Source organism: Mytilus trossulus, chromosome 7 (assembly GCF_036588685.1).
Source record: "Mytilus trossulus isolate FHL-02 chromosome 7, PNRI_Mtr1.1.1.hap1, whole genome shotgun sequence".
Lineage (NCBI taxonomy): Eukaryota > Metazoa > Mollusca > Bivalvia > Mytilida > Mytilidae > Mytilus > Mytilus trossulus.
The window spans coordinates 58484748-58505376 of NC_086379.1; the positions used below are offsets into that span (position 1 = coordinate 58484748).

Sequence of the window (20629 nt, forward strand, 5' to 3'; positions counted from 1 at the left end):
CCAAGTACTTTTTCAACAATCCTGATAATTATCTAGTTGGTATATGGGAGATAACTCATACTTATTTATTTTCTATCCTGTGGGAACTAGCAAAATCTGCCAAATGCTGAGTCAGAGTTTTTCGGTTCACAGATCAAGGGCAGATCAAGATTTTCGGTTTTGGGGTGAATTATTTTTTTGCCAAGCCTTAATCCCACCCTAAATGGAACTATATATGTTCAAATTAGTCCAACTTCTGATGATGTCTTGTTAGTAGCCCCTCCCCCCTTTTTCAAAATCTTGAATCTGCATCTTGCTTATTTGCATTGAGCTACATTCACTGGTTTAGTTATAAATAGTGGCATTATCTAGCTAAAAAAATATTCCAATTTTTTTTCTTATATTTCCATAGGAAATTAAACTACAAAATAAGATACTATCAATTTGTTGATTGTGACAAAATTTAAGAAATATGCCCTTTTAAGAGTTTAAATATTTCTTTACTAATTATGTTCTATGGTACTTCAAAATGTATTCCCTAGACTACAAAAATAACCTGGGAACAGTATATCTAACTAGTTAATACTTATGTTCCTACTGGAACACTTCATATGTTACTTACCTGTGTTCTGTCAAATTTTGTTTGCTGCTAAATTGTTATAACATTCCATTAATAAACAAATCATGTTATTAATCACTCTCCTGGTGTCAAACCAGAGGAAATAATTTACTGTGACTGAATATTTGTAAGTTTTGATAGAATTCTGAATCTAAGGGTCTGTCTCCCTATATGGCACAGTTGACTTTTGTCAAATAATGTAATATTGATGTAACTGTTCCTATTGTTGTTCAAACTTTGTGAAGCAGGTCCTGATTTGATTAACTGTGGTTGCTGCCATTTCTATTCCATGTTTACCTCATAGTTCTGCCTATTTGCTAATGGCTTGTCTTAGAAATATAAAAAAGGATCTCAAGACAAAGGAGTAGGGCCGGTTTACGCCTCAAATTTCAAGTTCATCTGACAAAAAGAATTTGGACACTTTTTAAACACTTAAATGTCTATTTCAATTGATTCAATTATTTTTTGTGATAGATTTTAACTGATTCACTCATTAAAAAGGCTCCGATTCTATAGATAAATATGAAAAATCTATTAAATATGCCAAAAACTGTCACTTTTCAGATGGTTTTTGTCAAAAATGAAAGTGTCAGCATCCTTGTTCATCCTCGACCTTTATATATGTCACGTATTATCATTAAACACAACTTACATTTCAATATGAAGAATGAACACGAATGCGGCCACTTTCATTTAAGACGGACACCGTCTAAAATTCAACTAAAATGCAGAAATTGTGAAGATTTTAGTAATTTAGCATGACTTAATGATGCAAGTATCCGATATATATGGGCATTGTAATGTAAAAAGAAACAGCCCATATTTATGTAACAGAGGCCTTATCCCTTCCAAGAAACAACTAAAAGTTTACATCTAAACAATTTTGTAAAACTGCTATATTTTTTGGGCCAAAAAGGGGTCTTACTGAACCTACTCCTTTGATTTCATACTCTGAGGAGAATATAAAAGTGTTATGCCTATATATATGAGTCCATCTGTCTGTGATCACCTTTACTGTTGTGGTACAGCTGTGAATTGATATAATGGATAGTTTGGTAGTTTTTACATGGCCTGTTTGATACAGCAGAAACTCCTTTTGATTAAAAGAGATTTTCTTAACTGTGTGACAGACTTGAAAGACTTTTAAAAATTGTATAAAACAAAAATTGAAGTTTGGAGCATTCATTCTTGTATACATGTACCTAAACCTTAACAAAATTAGCATGTACATGTATGTAAGAGAAAGCCAGTAGCAGTGTATCATCTGATAAAAAAATTCATTAATCATCATTTAAATGTGTCTCCTAACAATATTTATTTACTTTATAGGACATTTAGCTTGGTTACCAGACTTTATACCAGTTATATATCATTTCTTTAAGCTGTAATCATATTAAATGAAAGATGTTGTATAATACATTTGTAATTTGTTTCTCTTTTCAGAAAATGGTATGGGAATCTTTTGTAACATGAACCAAATATGGATTTCAACTTTAATATTCCAAAAATCAAAAGACAAGCCACAAAAGGTATGTTTGTCCAGAGACACAAGTTATGCTGTACTAGAAAGATGTGATTGATTGTTTGATTGTGTCATTGTATTGTGAAGTATGTTTTCATTATTGGAATTCAAATACCAGTACCAAAACACTATTCACATGCCTCGTTCACACATACATTTAATTCAAATTGAATTTGAGTCGAATGTGAACTGATTTCACTAATCGTGTTCACACGCTCTTCCTTTTTAATTCAAATTAATTTGCATTGGCTACGGATAATTCGAATTAAAAGTACGCTTTTGTTAATATGAATTAAAAGTTAATGTCGTTTGGACAGTACAGCAAATTTAAAGCGCATTGTAATTCAAATTAGAATTGACGTTAGGACGTAAAACGTTTCAAATGCGAATAAGTTAATGCGAATCGAATTCAAAATTACGTGTGAACTCAGCATTAATATGAGATCACTGAAATTATTGCCATTTGTTTGTCATAAAATAACTGGAGGACAAAACAATCAGCTGTATATAGCCTAAAACAAACGGGAAATTTTTGTTTTCGCTTAACTGCAAATCCTGCGTCTATTTTATATAAAGTTTTATAAAAGCTAATTATGCAGAGTCAAGTTTAATTGAAAACCAAGAAGTCATTTATTACAAATGGGTAAACTTCATTTAATTCTTGAATTCTTGGTGGATATTAATTAAGAAGGATCTGTAATATTGCCATTTTTTTAAAGGGATGTTGATTTTTATTATTTCAGATAATTTAAGGAGTGTAGCAGTAAAGGGTAGAGATGCACAAGATGTGTTGGACAATTTGCAGAGATCATTCCTGGACAGGAATTTCAAAGCAAACTGGGAGGTTACATCGGTCTGTTTGGTGGAAAATAAAATCTTAGAGGATGCATATAGGTATAAACAATGTATAAAACTTTAAGGATTCATGAATTCGAATTGTAATTATAATTTCATTCTGTTGTTCAAAACTGCCAATACACAGAACGCAATAGAGTATTTTAAAATCACACTAGTGTGTTTGCTGTTGGAAATGAAATCTAAGGAAAAATTTGTCAAGAAAGATTTTATGTCAGAGGAAAGATTACTTTATTGCTGTGGTCACAAACACTTAGAAACCCTGTTCTTTTTCAGTATTTATATTAAATCAACTTTGTCTTTAGTTAAAAATATAAATTACATTTCGTTTTATTCCTTACATAGCTGTAGCAAGAAGTGAAGGAGGGGTTGCAGTAGAAAAATGTTTCTCACTGCTACTTCATATTTCTAGGTACTGTCTTCATACAGATACATTTATGATATAATAATATAATAATTTGTACAGATAATAACATGCCCTTTTCCATATTGGCCCTGGTATCATCCTGAGACTCTCATATCGGCCTCGAGGCTTTAGCCGAGGGATGATATGGGTCGAGGGATGATACCAGGGCCAATATGGAAAAGACATGTTATAACCTATTTATCACATATTTAAATATTGCAGAGAAGAGGAAAAAGTTCCATTACAACAACGTCATTGTTGGCCGTTGTAGTTAAGGACGCAATGATGTCACGTCATTTGGAATCAGGGCACAATATCAATATACTCTTTTTTGCCCCGGGCAATATTGAGGTTATTGCATATGCAAAACCTAAGATATTCATAACAAATATGTGATAATATAGTATTAATGTATGGACTTTTTCATATTGGCCCTGTAACATGCCTGAGGTGTTGATAATGGCCAAGGATGGTTGTAATGGCCCTGAGGCAACTTACAACTGTCCGAGGCCATTATTAATATCAAGGGCATGTTACAGGGCCAATATGAAAAAGTCCATATATTGATACTTTTATAAACCAACTATAAAGGCAACTTCATTCAAGAACAGTCTTCGAGTCTCAGATCCAAAATTATACAGCTATCCACAAACTACAACAGGACCAATACAGAAAAGCCCGTTTCATAACATTTCTATTTTAAAAATGATTTTAATTCTTCGATTAAACAAAGAGTACGAAACTTACCGTGAAGAACATACAGGAATTTCATAGCTGAACTTCAACTTGTCTTTTCGTATTCAATTTCGCATGGAATTTTAGTCAACATTGTGACTGTCAGATGTAATTTCTGATTTCTCATCCAAATACTTAATTTTATGCTATTAAAATTCATTTCATCTAGCAAATAAAAAGTAGCTGGGAAGAATAAATCAGACAGTTTAACTATTCGAAGTCTGCATTCTGAGGATTGAACAACGGAAATGAAACAGCGATAATAATCGAAAGTCGTACTCGAAAAAGGCTGTGAAATATTTCCGTTTCAAGTCGTTACAAAACAATGTCAATGAACATCATTTAAACTTGTTTTTATGATATTAAGTTTAAAAAAGAATTAAAAAAATGTCACACTTATTTAAAGAAATAAACGACATTTTGATTTAATCGATGTCCCGTTTCATCTGTTCATAATGCATGACTGTGATTTCGAAATGCACGGGTGTGATTTCGTAATGCATGCCTGAGATTTCGTAATGCATGACTGAGATCTCGTAATGACTGGCTGTACCGATTTCTCTGTTCATAATGACCAGATGTCGAAATTTTCCTTTTATAAAGCATGGGCATTTCTATACATATTGTTGTAAGTTGGTTAATAATATGAACTTATTTTGTTGCATAACGATCCCAGGAATTTCAGTATAATTTATGTCAAAGATCCACTGTAGATACATTGAATTTTTTCTGGAACAACCTAGTTTAAAAACATTTTACGTAACTTAACATATTGTTATAAATAAGAAAGATTTATTTCAGAACCAAGAGAAATGAAATGAAAGAAGATGGACGACATTCCAGGGAGTTGGCTGAACAGTATGCTTATGTTAGTATGAAAGATCCAAAGATTTCACAAAAAGTGGCACAAGATGGATTAAAAACAAGAGAATTAAATAACAATTCATTGGGTAAGGTTTTAATATTCATCAGCATGAAATGAGCAGGAATATTTTTTCAGATAAATCATATAGATTAATTGCAGTTGGAGTGATAACCTTAGTTGAAGTGGCATATAGGAGTTATTGCCCATTAATGACAAATTTAGCAATTTGTTGGGTAATTGGCTTTTATTTTAAGAACAAAAATATACATAGAGAAAACTAAAGTAGCAATAATAAGGCCAAAAAAAATATATGTTTGTTTCCTGTTGCCAAGGCAAATAAATCCAGGATGGTAGGTCAGAATGTTTTTAATTTTTTAAATTTTGAAAAAAAATATTTTGGACTCCAGGTCTCCATGTCAGATTTTCAGCCAGTTCAATGTCATGTTTGGTTAGGTTCCTGTACCCCGAAATGTGTTAATCTCTTTAAAGAAGCTATAATTGACTTCTCCCAGTGGACATTTTTTAAACCTTAATTGCAGCACATTTGTGCTGGGAGCAGTCATTTTAATTGTTTGTGCATAGTAAGATAAAGGTATCAATGATAGTTTTAGCATTTTTGAAGAAATGTAGGATGCATAATTAAATTCCCCACATGTGCACATGCACACATGTTCTAGTTCATGTAGTTCTTACAACGATTGGACGAAGTTCTTAGGATTTTTCATTTAAAACCTTTACAAAATGTTAATCAAATCATGTTGATAAACTTATTTCTGATAATTTTAATCTTTTGGACTAAATCAATTAGATACAAATCGCTGAAATGTAAGAAAGTAATTGTGAATTATAGACCGATCAATTTATACGATGTCCCGTACTGAAAATAGTTTACCTGTCACCTGAACAGGTAGATTTCAGCTGTCCAACAACTAATTAGCCTTGATTAAAATTAGAAAGTAATGAAGTAGGGGTTGTTTTGATAGTAATTAATCATCATGTCACTTTTATGACCAGAAATATGTTGATGTTAAAGGCAAAAGTTTGGGTCAAAAAGATCGTGAATTATGTTAAAAAGACCATATAAGCCTTGAAATTAAAAAGCAGATGACCATTTCATGCTTTCCCCAGACTGACTTTTACCAGACATTATACAAATGACCAGAACATGTGACCGTTTTGGAAGCCCTGTTATTAGTCCAGGTCAGTTTGGCAACCGGAAACAGACATATATTTTTTTGGGGCCCTATTGGTCCAAATTGACGGGATGGTTGATTAACACGTTATATGAGAAATTGCTATTAAATATCAATTTTTACCAGTTTTTCATGTTTTTGTCTACTATCTTTAATAGATAAAAATCAAGGGTAGATAATTACCAATTTTTCAATCTGGGCAAAAATTATAGAAGATAGGGAGAAACTGTAAACAATTAAATAATCAGCAAGACAAGATCAACAAAAAAAAGATTTTAGTCATGAATTATATATTCTATTTCCATGATCAATTTTACACTGCTGTTTGACGAAATCCTTCAGTAACAAATATATTTTCTAGAGATGTTACACTAGTTGTTGCATTTAATCTTCCTATTGAAAGTGAGTGAGCACTCAAATTTCGATCTGAACTTATTGTCATATTTTTGAAATTGTTACGCTTCAAGTCGCTCAATGATTTTGACATTGGCATTGATTTTGTTCTTGCATGTCTTGATATTTGTGTTTCAGGAGTTGAAGTTGAAAAATCTTCCACTGTCCATATTATATTTGGATCACTTTTGGCAGTTCTTGTGTCCTCCTTACTTTTAATTGATTCTACATCAGAACTTTCATCTCCACTTTCAGTTTTTGTACCAGCCTCGATTTCAATTTCATGTTTTGAATCCTTTTTGGAAGTACAGCAGTTTTTACAGTTGTACTTGTAGCACATATTAAATATACAGTCGCTGCATGGTAAACAAAACACACAACTACACACATATCTGCCTAACTGTTGGCAGTAGTCTGGACAACGTCCTAATCTATGCCATAGTCGGTGGAAGCATCCATTGTTTGTATCATGTCCTTCATTATCATCAGACCTAAAAATATACATCAAAAAAGGAAAATTAAAGCACACTGGTAACAAAATCAATTTGAAAAACAGAGTTAATTTTAAATCACTTCCTTAAATTTTGTTGCACTCAAGAAAATACCATATTATACTTCGAAAAAATGTATTACACTCTGGTATTGAATATACCGTTTTATCTTAAACTTTGAATAATAGGTGTTTATGACAACCGTTAGTTACACAATAGTTGGTTAAGGTTTTATATTAGACACTCCCTTCCTGATCAGAAATTATAGTGAATTGTTGAGAGGTGAAGTCAGTTACTTGGAATCAACTGTATAAGAAAAACCTCAAAGTTAAATGTTTAACAAAATATACATGTTCTATAGGCTTGTATGCAGACTTTAGCATAGGCACAAAAACAAATATTGTAGAAAAAACAGGTTTTCCTCAATTGATTAAAATTGGTATCCACAAAATAGATGAATACTCAGTACTTGGAAAATTTATGAACAGAAATTGAAAATATCAAAAGTGAACAAAATGGATAAAATTATAGCAAACTAACAAAATGTAGTTGAATATGTCTAAAATTATCAAAAATAATTCTTTTTATACATTGAACAAGATAAAAAATAGTAAAACTTACATTATTTTAGGAAAATTAAGTCATGTATAAATTCATAGAGAACACCTAGATTGTACATGTATAATTAAGTGTAGATCTGATTCACAGGATTTCAACACTTGTATGTTGTGTTGTTTACTCAACTTTTGAAGTACATAAAAGGAAGTGTTCATATATAGATTATAACTTGGCTTTGTTAAATGAATTGAAAAATACTTTTTTTTATCAGTCTGAGGTTACATTTAGTTCAGGAAGTTATAATTATGTTAATTAGGAAACTTGTGATATATTAGTTAGCAATTATATTTGGGTTGCATCCAAATCTTTTTATAGATTTATATAAAAAAAAAAAAGTTATTAAATTTTTGTTTGATCTTAACGAGAGCCAGAGCCAAACTAAGATAAAGAGGAAATATTGAAATTCACAGTTTACAAATGGATTTCAAACAGTTATAAGAAGTTTTAAATGTTCCCAATGTTAATTTAGAAATAAGAATATATGGTATGATTGGTAGTGAGACAATTCTCCACAAGAGACCAAATGTCTCAGTAAATAACAACTATAGGTCACCAAACTACCTTCAAAAATGAGCAAAGCCCATTATCACATAGTCAACTATAAAAGGCAAGGTGACTATTCAAAATTTATTAATGTGAAAGTGATAAACTCTATAGTGAATTCAATGAAAATAACCTAAATTCACAATCTGGGGAATCACCTTTGTTTTATTATATGCTTTTTCAAAGATAGCAGATCCATCTACAACATGTACATATCACCAGATAATATACATGTCAATATTATGCTTTGTCAACTCCCCAAATCAAAAATTAATTGCATATCTTGTACATTTATTTACTTTGAGTTCAGTACTAGTATATAGACTTTTCTGTATAATGTTTAATATTAATATTTGACCAACAATATATTTTACAGGTAACAGTAAGTTTGGTGTGTATCTGTGTAAGCATGCTGATGTCCAGCTTGGTCTGTTTGACACTTCTGGTCAAGAAACTTGTCAGCTGATGATTTTTAAGGTTAGAATCTCTTAATATACATTTAAGACATGATTAAAATGTTTAAGTTATCTCCCATTATATGTTATTCTATTTATATAAATAGGTAAACTATAAAATATTAGAATTTAATATTCCAAAATTTAAGAACAGTTTAAAAAAAACTTTAAATAAATTCATACAAACAGAATATAGTAGCCTATAATAAACTGATACTATAACTGTTTTACCTGACCATAGATATAAGAAGATGTGGTATGAGTGCCAATGAGACAACTCTCTATCCAAGTCACAATTTGTAAAAGTAAACCATTATAGGTCAAAGTAGGGCCTTCAACATGGATTAATTACAATGTTTATGATACTGGAACTTTAGCAACACCAATTAATCATGTTATTGTATAGCAATATAATATTTCCCACAGAACGTAACCAAAAGTTAGCGTGCAATAAATTTTAATATTGCACTAGGGCAATAAATCTTTGAAATTCATGACGTCATCACTGTTTAAATCTTTGTTTAAACCAATTTTTACTTTCAAATATTATATTGCTATACAATAAAAGGGTTATTGCATGAATATTGGGGAATATTGTCCCGAGTAGAATTTTATATTGCACGAGCTTGCGAAATAACCTTTTGTATATCCAGTTGGGTTAATAATGACATCATATTAGTCTTAGAGTGGAGAGCAAACATTAGGATATAATTATATGCAACTATCTACCAAAATTATAAAGAAAAAAATCAGGCATTTTGTAACTTGCTGTGTATAAATGATAGTAAATAACAAATAGTTAATATTTCAATAGTAATGTCTTTCTTTAAGTAATTAGAATAATATAATATTTAAATCAATGATTTTACAGTGCAAACAGTACATGATATTAAAGCAGATTTTTTGGAACTAGTATCAATTTTTTTATCCATAACAAATATTTGTAAAGTATTGATTTCAAGCTTGTAAAATGCATTCACCAACTATTCTGTATTGTAAAAACTATAATCTGTTTATTGTTTATACTATATAAAATGAGTATTTACATTGTAACACATTAGGTCACCTTGGGGAAGAGTAAAGTGATGAACTTACAACCCACAATGAGTGTAGAACCTACTCCAAACTATGACTCACATATCAACCAACTTAAACCATCTCCTATGGATGTAATTAGTATACAGAATCACAGATCACAGGTAGGTTACACTTCTGTGGATTCATTATTACTCAGAGGATACAAATGTTCATGGATTTCATAAGTAAAGGTGAACCACAAATTTAAATGTTCAACAAAGTAAATATTTCAGTTAGGTTTGTAAGCAGACTTTTGAAATAACTACAACATCTATCATCCACAAAAATGAAAAAGTGTCCTCAATCCACAAAAAATTGATACCCACGAAAATAAATTAATACACAATATATTAATGACATTTGCTACCATAACCAAGCCATGAGTAAATTAATCCTATAATTTCAATGATTTTTTTTTCAGTTACCAGTTTAAACCACAAATGTTCAGCTTCCCAAAGCGATGATACATTTAAGTTATGAAAATAAGAATAGGTGGTATGATTGCCAATGAAACAACTCTCCACCAACTTGACTTTAAAGTATGCAACTACAGGTCATCTTACGGCTTTCAGCATTGAGCACCCACTTAGTTACAGGCTGGTGACTTGGTACATACATAATGTGGAGGGGTAACATATGGTAGCCTCTTCCAACTTCATTTTGTGTTGTTTAAAAATTATTTGTTTAAATGATATCATATATGAGAATTCTTAAAAATCCAGGTTTCAGGCATTTGTGGGAACCATTAGTGTCATTTTTAAGTACTTTTAATGTAGATAGCATCTAGATTATTTATGATTATATGTTTTTACATATATTTTTACACCTGATCTTTTTAGATATACCTGTATGAGTATGATGATGACTGTGAACCAGTACAAAGACCACGACAATGTCTTCCATATGCTCTCATCACATATACAAAGATAAAAGAGGTCCCTTCGACTCCATTGAGTGGAGCTAGTGCCAGCAAATACAACAGACCCTACAAACCTACAGAAGTCAAGGTCACAGAAACAAGTGAGCTGACCTCGATTCCTGTTCTACTTAACCGTAATATGACTGAAGTACCTCCTTTAAAAATAACGTCTGCTCCTTCATTCATTAAAAATCCAAAACACCATTTAAGTAAACAAGAGAGGAGGGAATTATTTGAAAGACAACATGCTGAATCACTTAGACGACAATCGCAGGAACCAAGGCCTTCCACTGAATCTTATGAAACAAACAAAATCTATTATACAAATACTGATTATTCAAAAACTCAAACACGTCAAGATCCGAGAATGAAAAATACACCATTTGTCCCGCCACAGCCTGCAAACATTGTAAAACAACAACCGTCAACAAATGCCATGGACCCAAGAAGAATATCAAATGAGAGACCTAATAGAAGTATGGGATACCAGAAACAATTGTCTGTTAATATTCCACGACAACGCCACATGTCTAGTGGCAGCCCATCTCCTGATGGGGATATAAGTGATGCTTTAACAGATCTTATTGTTAAAAATCAAGTAAAAGTAGATGCATTCGGTAGACCTGTTTTGGCCATACCAAGCCCTGTTAAATCTGAAGAGGAAAAAATGCAAGCAATAAATCAAAAGTTTGCAGAAGAAATTCAAAAACATTTACAAATGACTGGTCCTATTGATGTACCTAAAACAACAATGGAGGAGGACTACACTCCTCAGCCAATGGAAATTGAGAGTTCTGAATCTCTGGAGGACAGTAAACAGGATAAAAATGATATGTTAGAATTTGACAGTAAAATTTCAGAACTTTTAAATGAAGCTAGTTTGAAACCCATTGAAAATGTGGAAATAAAGACCCAAGAGGGTACTGAAGTCACCAAAGAAAGTGGAAACGAAAAGCCTTTGGATGATTCTGACGATGAATTGCCAACATTGAAAAGGCCAAAAGCTAAGACTATAGATACTTCAACTGTAGAGGAAGATGACGATGATGAAAAGTTAATTATTGCTGATATGGATGTTGAAAGTAAAAAACTGGAAGTGCTTGAAAAAAGAAAAAGCCATGAAGGATCTCTTGAGAAAGATCTACTTACTTTCGTTAGTCGAGAAGACATTAAGAAAAAAGATTCAGGCTTGGATAATTCAAAATTACAAGAAGAGCAGAGTAAATTAAACAAGAAAGAAGAAAAAGACAAAAATATAAATATAGTTGTTGTAAAAGAAGAAACTATGAGTAAAGAGGAACAAATGAAGATGCAAAGGGCGAAAGTTCTTAAAGAAGTCCAGAGTATGTTGGAAAAGACCAAAGAAAAATCTGTTGATAAAACTGATGATGCCATAAAAAATGATAATGAAATATTGCAAAAAGATTCAAGTAAAGAGGAAGAAAAAGGGACTGAAGCAGAGCTACAGACTGAAGACAAAAAAGATAGTACTTCAAAAAATGAAGTAGGAAATTTATCAAGTGAATATATAGACTATGATTTAAGTACCTTCAGTTCTGATTCTGATAACGAAAGTGTTAGATCTGACGATAGTAGATCAAGTCATTCTATACCACAAACCTATTCAAGATCACCAATTTACGATGACAGCCCAATGAAAGAAGACCAAAGAGGTCCATACAATGTGCAAACGAGTCCATATAAAATGTCCAAATCAGACTCATGGGTTAGCAGAGATTTATATAATGCTTATCCTGAAAGAGTCCAACAACAAGGATTAGACAATAGACCAGAAGATAGAAATCAGACTTGGTCACAACCCATGCATAGAGAACAGATAAATCAGCCACCTCCACCTGGACATCAAAATCAGCAACCACATCCCAGCCATCATCATTATCAAACACCAGTTTCTAGTCATCATCAGCCACCCATACCAGGCAAGCATCAAACACCAATTTACAGTCAACAAAATCAGCCATTTATACCAGGTCAACAAAATCAACCACATTTTACTAGTCATCAAAATCTGCCACCCGGACAGCAAATGATTAGGCCACCAATGCCTGGCCAGCAGAATCAACAACCTTTTCCAGGTCAACAAATGATAAGACCACCAATGTCCAACCTGTCTCCTGTACCTAACCAACATATGATAAGGCCCCCTATGCCAAACCAGTCACCTTCTGCACCTCACCAACATATGATAAGGCCCCCTATGCCCAACCAGTCGCCTTCTGGACCTAACCAACAGATGATAAGGCCTCCAATGCCCAACCAGTTGCCTTCTGGACCAAACCAACAGATGATAAGGCCTCCAATGCCCAACCAGTCACCTTCTGGACCAAACCAACAGATGATAAGGCCATTAATGGATTTTCAGCACTTTGAAGGACAGTCCTATCAACCTAGGAGACATGATGATCCTAGAAATTATTCCTCACAATTTCCTGTGAAATCTAGATCAGACACTGATATGGTATATCCACCACACCATTCACAGCATCCTCAAGGTCACCTTCCAAGTCCTTTTATGCAGGATACAGACTACAGACAACAACCAAATATGAACTTTTTAAATGTTCAAGACATGGATCATAGGCAACAGTCACTCATTGATGTGAATCCAGAAACTGGTGATGTTGATTATCGTAGATTGAATCCAGTAAAACAACCACAGAGCCAACCACCAAATACTCCAGACACCAGGAACCAGTTTCCACCTAATCCTAATATGCCATTTAATTCTCCACCATTACATGTAAATATGCCTCCTCATCCTTCACCTCAGCATTATAGTCCAGAGGGAGCCACTCAACAGTATAATCCCAATAATCAGGGAATGCTGAGTCCTCCTCGTACATCTAGCTGGGGTAAAACAGAAACTATTGGTTTAACCTCACCTTCCAAAGAGAAAAAGATTTCATTAACAGCTTATAAAGCAAGGAGGAAAAGTCCAATTAGAGATGGTAGTTTTGAAGGTCAATTCCCAACCTTTGATCTGGATGTGAATAACCTAAAAAACATCTTAAAAACAGTAAATGTTGTTTCTGCTCTCAAGAAAGACTTTGGTGAATCTGAGAGTGGGGATTCCATTGACGGAAGAGCACAGAGATATATTGATGATGTTACCAAAGTAAGTCCGTCAAACATCAAACATACAGGAAAACTGGCTTTTTTGAATGACGTTCAAGATGATGATGGACTATTTAATTGTTATGGCGGTGAGAAGATACCAGGGATATCTCCTCAAAATATAACGTCAGGACCAATAAGTATTTCATCTATACTTGGTACCAATGTTGACATGAAGAAATTTGATGTGGATATGAGGCAGGACCAAAGACCTGACATCCTGGATGCTCAAGGAACTCCCTTAAAGGTATGATTAATGTACAGGTAGTCTATTTTATATTCAGTGTTGTAAAAACTATATATGCTTTTTGTGTATGTTAATAGTATTAGTTTGAAATTATATTGTGGTCCATCAAAAAACACAGCCATGTTATGGTCCACCCAAAAACACTACCTCACGGGATTACAAAGAACATAAAAGATAAAATGCTGGAATTTGTCTCATATCTTGAAAACCAAAAATTAAAAATAATCTGACTGAGTAAAAGTATTTGGTATGTGTAGATCTTTCTCAATTACTATCAACATTATCATACCATCCTTTATAAGAGTCATATCTGTAAAGGACAATTTCAACCAATTTAAAAAAAAATGTATATATAATTAGATACACAAAAAATGTTTGAGGCAAAAATAATCATCAATACAGCAGCTTATAAGACATGATAATAAAGAGAATAGGTGTTATATAAACAAATACACTTTATAATTACTTTACATTTACACAATCCAGGACCAAATTGTTGGGAGATTATCATCTGATGTCCTCCCCCTTCTTCAATTTACACATTGAAAAGGAATAATCTAAACTGAAATATCTTTTCCTGTGAAATCTAAAGGTCAATTTAAACCAAAAATCGACTGGATCATTGATATATTATTTGCGATCATAGATTAAGATTTGTTCTTCTCACATTTAATCAGTATTATGTATATAGATGCAAGGCTAATAAATAGGTTTCTGCATGGAAACCTCAAATTTTAATGTGTTAATTAACATTCACTGAGAACTTCATTAACAAGAAAATAGCAATTAATTCACTTGAATTTTTACCAACCACAAACTTGCATTCACATCAAATCAAATCATATGCATGGGCTATATATATGTAGTAAGCTTAAATGTATTGTAAATTAGAAATTATTGTGATTTTTGAAGAATGAACAAAACAATAATTTCTGAATTTACAGTATGGTTAATGAAATATTCAAAGAGATATTATCATAAATGTCCGTATATTGCAGTGTTTATTTTGTATTATTGATATTATTGCATTTCAGAAATATTACGGCAAATATCCATGGGAAGAATTGCATGTATGTACATGGGAACCACTACACCATTCACTACTAATACATTTTTGGGCTGAGGACACTCACTCTCTATATATCTAATGTTTCTCTTACTCATTTTATAGATAATCTAGAGCTATGATTTTAACACTCTTTGCTAAAATAGATGAGGAAACCATTTTAAACCCATAACATTTCTCATAAACTTAAAAAAGTATTAGTCCTGTTTTAATAATTTTTTTCTTAGTTTGACTATATGGCTAAGATTTTTATACATAAAGTATGTGGATTCAGTTTACCATATCTGTTACTGTGGATTCATTTATATTATGTTGGGTACCAATTTTCGTGGATTGAGTGACACTTTCCTGGATATTTAATTTCGTGGTTTGGCCAAAATCTGTATACAAGCCAATGGGAAATATATAATTTGTTGAACATTTAAATTCGTGGTTAACCTGTACCCATGAAATCAACGAAAATTGGTATACAACAAATATTAATGAATCCACACTATTAGTCATTGGTGTGATATTCCCATAATGACTCTTCTTAAATTTAAATAGGTAATTTAGCAAGATTGACATTTGTGGTATTCTACATAGACCCTTTTGCTTTTAAATTCCAAAATGCAGCATTCATTCAAATTGCTAAGTGATTGAATTTCATCTGGTAACATATCTTAGATTTTATTTCTGGATTTTTAACCATTTTTTGACATGATAGTTTAATGGGTGGTAAATTTGGACGATGTAACATAGTCCATTAAGGTATCACTACAAAAGTTCAAATTGAAAATTAAGGGAAATTGGAAATATTTATTTTGGATTGAAAAGTTTATGGAAAGAATATTGGTGGCACACTTAGTAAATCTTAGATCATAAAAAGGCTTGCTTGCAAAATTTTGAAGTGTAAAATAAGTAAGAGAGGTTAGGTTATGAGGTCAAATTCATTAATACTTTCTCATTTTGATTTTTGTTTTTGAGCCAGCCAATCTAATGCCACTCCAGATTTTAAGATGGTACAGGATATTGAATAAGGACATATAATTAAATCATGGATAAGTAAATGATCAAAAGAAAGTATAAAACATCATTTGAATCATTACGACTACCACAAAATATTCATCTGTAATTTTCTCTTTTTTGAAAAAATAATTTTGAAGTGAAGCTGACTGACTCAATTACAATTCAATTCAATAGCATTTAAGAGCTATAATGTTTTAGTTAGAAATATGTTAGTAATACTTTTGGAAGCAGTTGAAAATAATTCAGAAATAAATATAAAAAGTTGACATTTACATCTTGGTTATGATTTTTTTAGATGAAAAAATTCTACTAGAATCAGGGACGTATATAGAGGGATAGGTAACTTCTTAACAATCCTCGTTGCGATTAAAAAAATATGTAGAGAATCATTGGAGAAACCACACTGTACACCTTAAAACTTTAAAAGTTGTTGATGGATTTTAAAGAAATAAAGATTTTCTTAAACTTAAATGAAACCTACATTGATAGAGTTAATTTGATTAATAATGTTCATGTCCTTCATGTAATTTGAATTATTTAAGAAAGGAGGGTAATTATTTTGGGGCATTATTCTACATTTTGGGTGAAAAACACAATAAAACGTAGTTCAACTGTTCAGCTAAAAACTTCAAAAGTTCTTGATTGATTTTAATGAAATTTATTTTGTTTGAAGTCTTAATGTTTTTACATGTACAGAAGAATTTTCATGGTTATCAATAAGGTATAAGATTAAATATAAGCAATTTAAAAATGTATAGAAGATATGTTCAAATCCAACGATTCTCTACATATTTTCCCAAAATTATGAGATTCGAATCCTTCTATATAAGTCCTTGACTAGAATAAAGATATTCAAAAGTAAGAAACTTTTAAACAAAGTTCCAACCTGATCCCTCTTATATTGTAGTAATAGAGCTTCCAACAACAATTGTTCTTTAATTTGATATTTTCTGTGTATTGAAATGCTGAATTTTATGATGATTAAGTAAGATTGGCTGGCTCACAGCATCAACAGCGCTTTGACTAATACCATTCCATTTTCAGCCAAAATGACTAAAGGGTCATAGTGATGACTTAGACTTAGGTTTTGTTGATTTGTTGTTTGTGTTTATAAATGTGTGACTTGAAAGTTGGGTTTTAAATCAATGGTGGAAGTTTTTTAAATACAAAAAAAAATAGGTCTTTAAACTTTAACACAATGTACTTTAATACTCATTAAATCAGCATGTGTCTGTCTTTTCTATTTAGTTCAATTCTTTAATTAATGTTTATATCAAAAGGTAGAATGAAATATAGCTTTGCTTAAATTGCCTCTTTATTAAGTTTGTCATGGTACAAACGATTCAGTAGCATTTCTGTCTCCATAAATCTCATTCAAGAATGACATTTTGTTATATTTCTTTTGTATTCTTCATGGGCCTGATTATATATGAATGATGTTTGGTTTTTTTTTCAATTCTAAATTAATATTGCTATCCTAAATTCAGTCAATTTGGTTTATAAAAAAAAGTCAAAGATCTATTTGTACAAATTTCTTTTAATATCATTATATAGAAAATATAATATCTCTATAAAGCCCGGTTGTCTCTATCAAATTTCATTTGGTCACAGTAAACTTTGGCCATGGCCAGGTAAACTTTGTCCTATTCATAGGTTGTCGTTTTCAATGATTTTCATGAAAGCTTGATCAAAATAAAGCCCGCAAAGTGGAAAGGGATTAATATAAGTTGCAAAAACTTGTTTCCCAATCCACTAAAAATAAATATGTTTAGACAAGAAATAAAGATTGCACTGTGATTGGATAAATCTTTTCAAGAACATCCATTTTCAAGAAAAGTAGGATTTGATTCTATTCCATCAAAGTTCATCAAAGGGTTGTCACTATAAAAAAATCAATTTGAAACTTTGACTAAGAAAATTGTGATAGGACCAAAGGGCATTGAGTTCAATTAAAAATTCAGCATCCTAATGAATAAAGTGAAGATTTTTTATTTAAATCTTTACTTAGAATATTATTAATATGAAACTTGAATGAACAAATATAAATTTCAATAGTTTAAGTCCTAAAGTATATCCTGAAATTGTAAGTATTTCTATACAAAGAAAATTATTACACATGATTTAAAAAACTAAAATGACTGACATCCTTCTTTATATACTAGCTAGATACTTCTCCTTGTTATTCTAATGCTTTGTCATATTTGTATTATGCAGTATAGTTAAGCTAGTCACAGAAAACATACATCTTTTAAATTAGAAATAATATAGTTGAATAAAATATAAAAATTACTTTAGAATAGATTTTTTTATGACTGAGAAATAGTTTTCTAGTTTTAGTATTTGCTTTCAATATCGTTTATGTAACATAAGATAATTAGGTACCAGTACTAGTAGATTTATACAAGATCATTTACTTCAAGCTTTATTAGTATTTATTTATTCATTTTTAGTCAATGTAGCATAGATTTCATTTGTTCTCATTTGTTTTAATTTGGTTTTAGATTTAATTTTCATTATGCATGAATGCACTGCAATTCTTACATAACCACCCCCTATAAAATACACCAACCACTTTGCACATGATGATCGTATATGATGTACACTAAATGCTTATGTCTCTTCTGAAGGTACCTTCACCTGCTCATGATAGAGAGAACGATCCTTCACCAGTTAGCACCACTTCTGGTAAAATGACACCTCCATCCAGCTGTTCATCACCGAGGGGAGGAAAGAAGAGAAAAGTAAAGTCAGGAATGATGGGTTATGTGAAGAGAAAGAAAAGGAAAAAGAAGAAAAATTTGTTTGACAATGTATCTGATATCACAGGTGAAACTGGGAGTGTTGCCTCATCTGACTGGAAGAGTAGTATAGAAGATTTAGGACGAGTAAGAGTAATGTCCCTTGAGGAAGTTGGCCTAAACCATTGGACTGATGCCATTAACCACCCATCTTTTCAACCAAGAGTAGTATTAAAAAGGGTAAAAACTTACTTAAGTTTAGTTATACTGTTACTTATGTAAGACTCTAAAGTGCGATGGGGACGCTAAAGTACGATGGTCACGCTAAAGTGCGATGGTCTTCGCTAAAGTGCGATGCCTCCATACGCTAAAGTCTGATGGTCCGCGAAAGTATAGACTTAAGAAACGCAGTTGGATTATGACGTTTTCAATCTTTTAAACAAACAAAAAATGTGCATGCTGGTAGATAAATTTTAAGAATATCTTGTAGACCAAATGTTTATGACTTAATTATTTTAAACCAAATCGGACTTTGTCTGCTGAAGCAAATATGTTTTTTTTATTCGGGTGCTGGAAGAAGTACTTGTGCCCTGCAGTCGACCATTTTACTATACATACAAAATATGTATGTATTCTGCTTCTGTTAGAAGTGAACGGATACATATGAATCATTATAAATGTTGCAGCTTACTTTGCTGTTCACGTTTAAATATTGCCAATTTTATTAAAAAGTAACAACGGTAAAATTAAGGTTCATGTTTTCATGGGTAAATTGTAAATTTTCGGCTAAACCTGTATTGGTACATTGTAGGAAAAATAACAAGTAAGGCCTCCTGTAACAAGTATTTGTACTCGATACCAAAATGGAGAAAGCTCCATGACAAATAAATTTTACGTATGCCGACAATGATCTATTTTGTTTGTACATTTGTATTTGTAATTTTCAATAACAGCTGTAAGGGGAGGTGTTCACATTAGTGATAGACTGTGTGAATGGCAAGCTACACCAGTTATCCAAATATTTTTTACGTCCAAATTGTTAAAAATCATTTACAGGAAATATAGATTTTTTTACACTTAACTTAACTTTTTAGTAGAAATTATGTGGTTGGTTTTCTAACTTTGTTGAACCATCGTACTGTAGCGAACAAACAACCACCACACTTTTGGGTGAAACACCATCATACTTTAGGAATAGACCATCACACTTTAGCGTGACCATCACACTAGTGCCAATGCACTTTAGAGTCTTACATATATATATGAAAAGATGATTGAGTACTAGAAAATTTTAAAACACTATACCAGAACTTTTTAAAGAAAAAGCATTGCCACAGTTTAAGAATCAATATTTTTGCCAGCTTTGTAAAAATTTACATCACAGAAAAAGGAAGTTGTTTAATATAAAGTTTTTTTCTAAAATCAGTTCTACAATTTTTTGAATTTAATGACAACTCATTTTTATAAAAAAAAAAATGAGTTTTTTTTTGTTTGTTAAATAAATCTTAAAAATTGCTAGTTGTTTGAGGTTGTTTATTTTTAAATATGCTGAATTTTGACATGAACTACTTTGTGGTGTATAGAATAGAGATATATAAGAAGATGTGGTATGAGTTCCAATGAAACAACTCTCAATTCAAGTCACAATTTATTAAAAGTAAAACATTATAGGTCAAAGTATGGTCTTCAACATTAAGCCTTGGCACAAATGGAACAGGGAGCTATAAAAGGCCCCCAAAAAGTCTTGTAAAATCATTAAAACAGG

The 20629-nt window shown here is 31.6% G+C and overlaps 2 protein-coding genes across 3 annotated transcripts in view; one reads left to right on the top strand and one right to left on the bottom strand.

Moving 5' to 3' along the window:
- LOC134725409 (uncharacterized) overlaps positions 1-20629 on the top strand; it is a 41359-nt gene that overhangs the window by 11649 nt on the left and 9081 nt on the right. Inside the window, exons 2-9 of one of the 2 annotated variants that reach the window (XM_063589212.1) lie at positions 2042-2127; positions 2864-3014; positions 4918-5066; positions 8596-8696; positions 9736-9873; positions 10591-14052; positions 15087-15122; positions 18754-19104. In XM_063589212.1, coding sequence (XP_063445282.1) covers positions 2079-2127; positions 2864-3014; positions 4918-5066; positions 8596-8696; positions 9736-9873; positions 10591-14052; positions 15087-15122; positions 18754-19104 — 4437 coding nt within the window. In that variant the 5' untranslated portion in view covers positions 2042-2078. The remainder of the gene's footprint in view (positions 1-2041; positions 2128-2863; positions 3015-4917; positions 5067-8595; positions 8697-9735; positions 9874-10590; positions 14053-15086; positions 15123-18753; positions 19105-20629) is intronic. The other variant, XM_063589213.1, reaches the window with a different exon arrangement.
- Positions 6433-7812, bottom strand: LOC134725411 (uncharacterized). Its single transcript, XM_063589214.1, has 2 exons — positions 7680-7812; positions 6433-7058 (listed from the first exon to the last, which is right to left on the bottom strand). Coding segments are annotated over exons 1-2 (573 nt in total). The 5' UTR covers positions 7682-7812; the 3' UTR covers positions 6433-6487.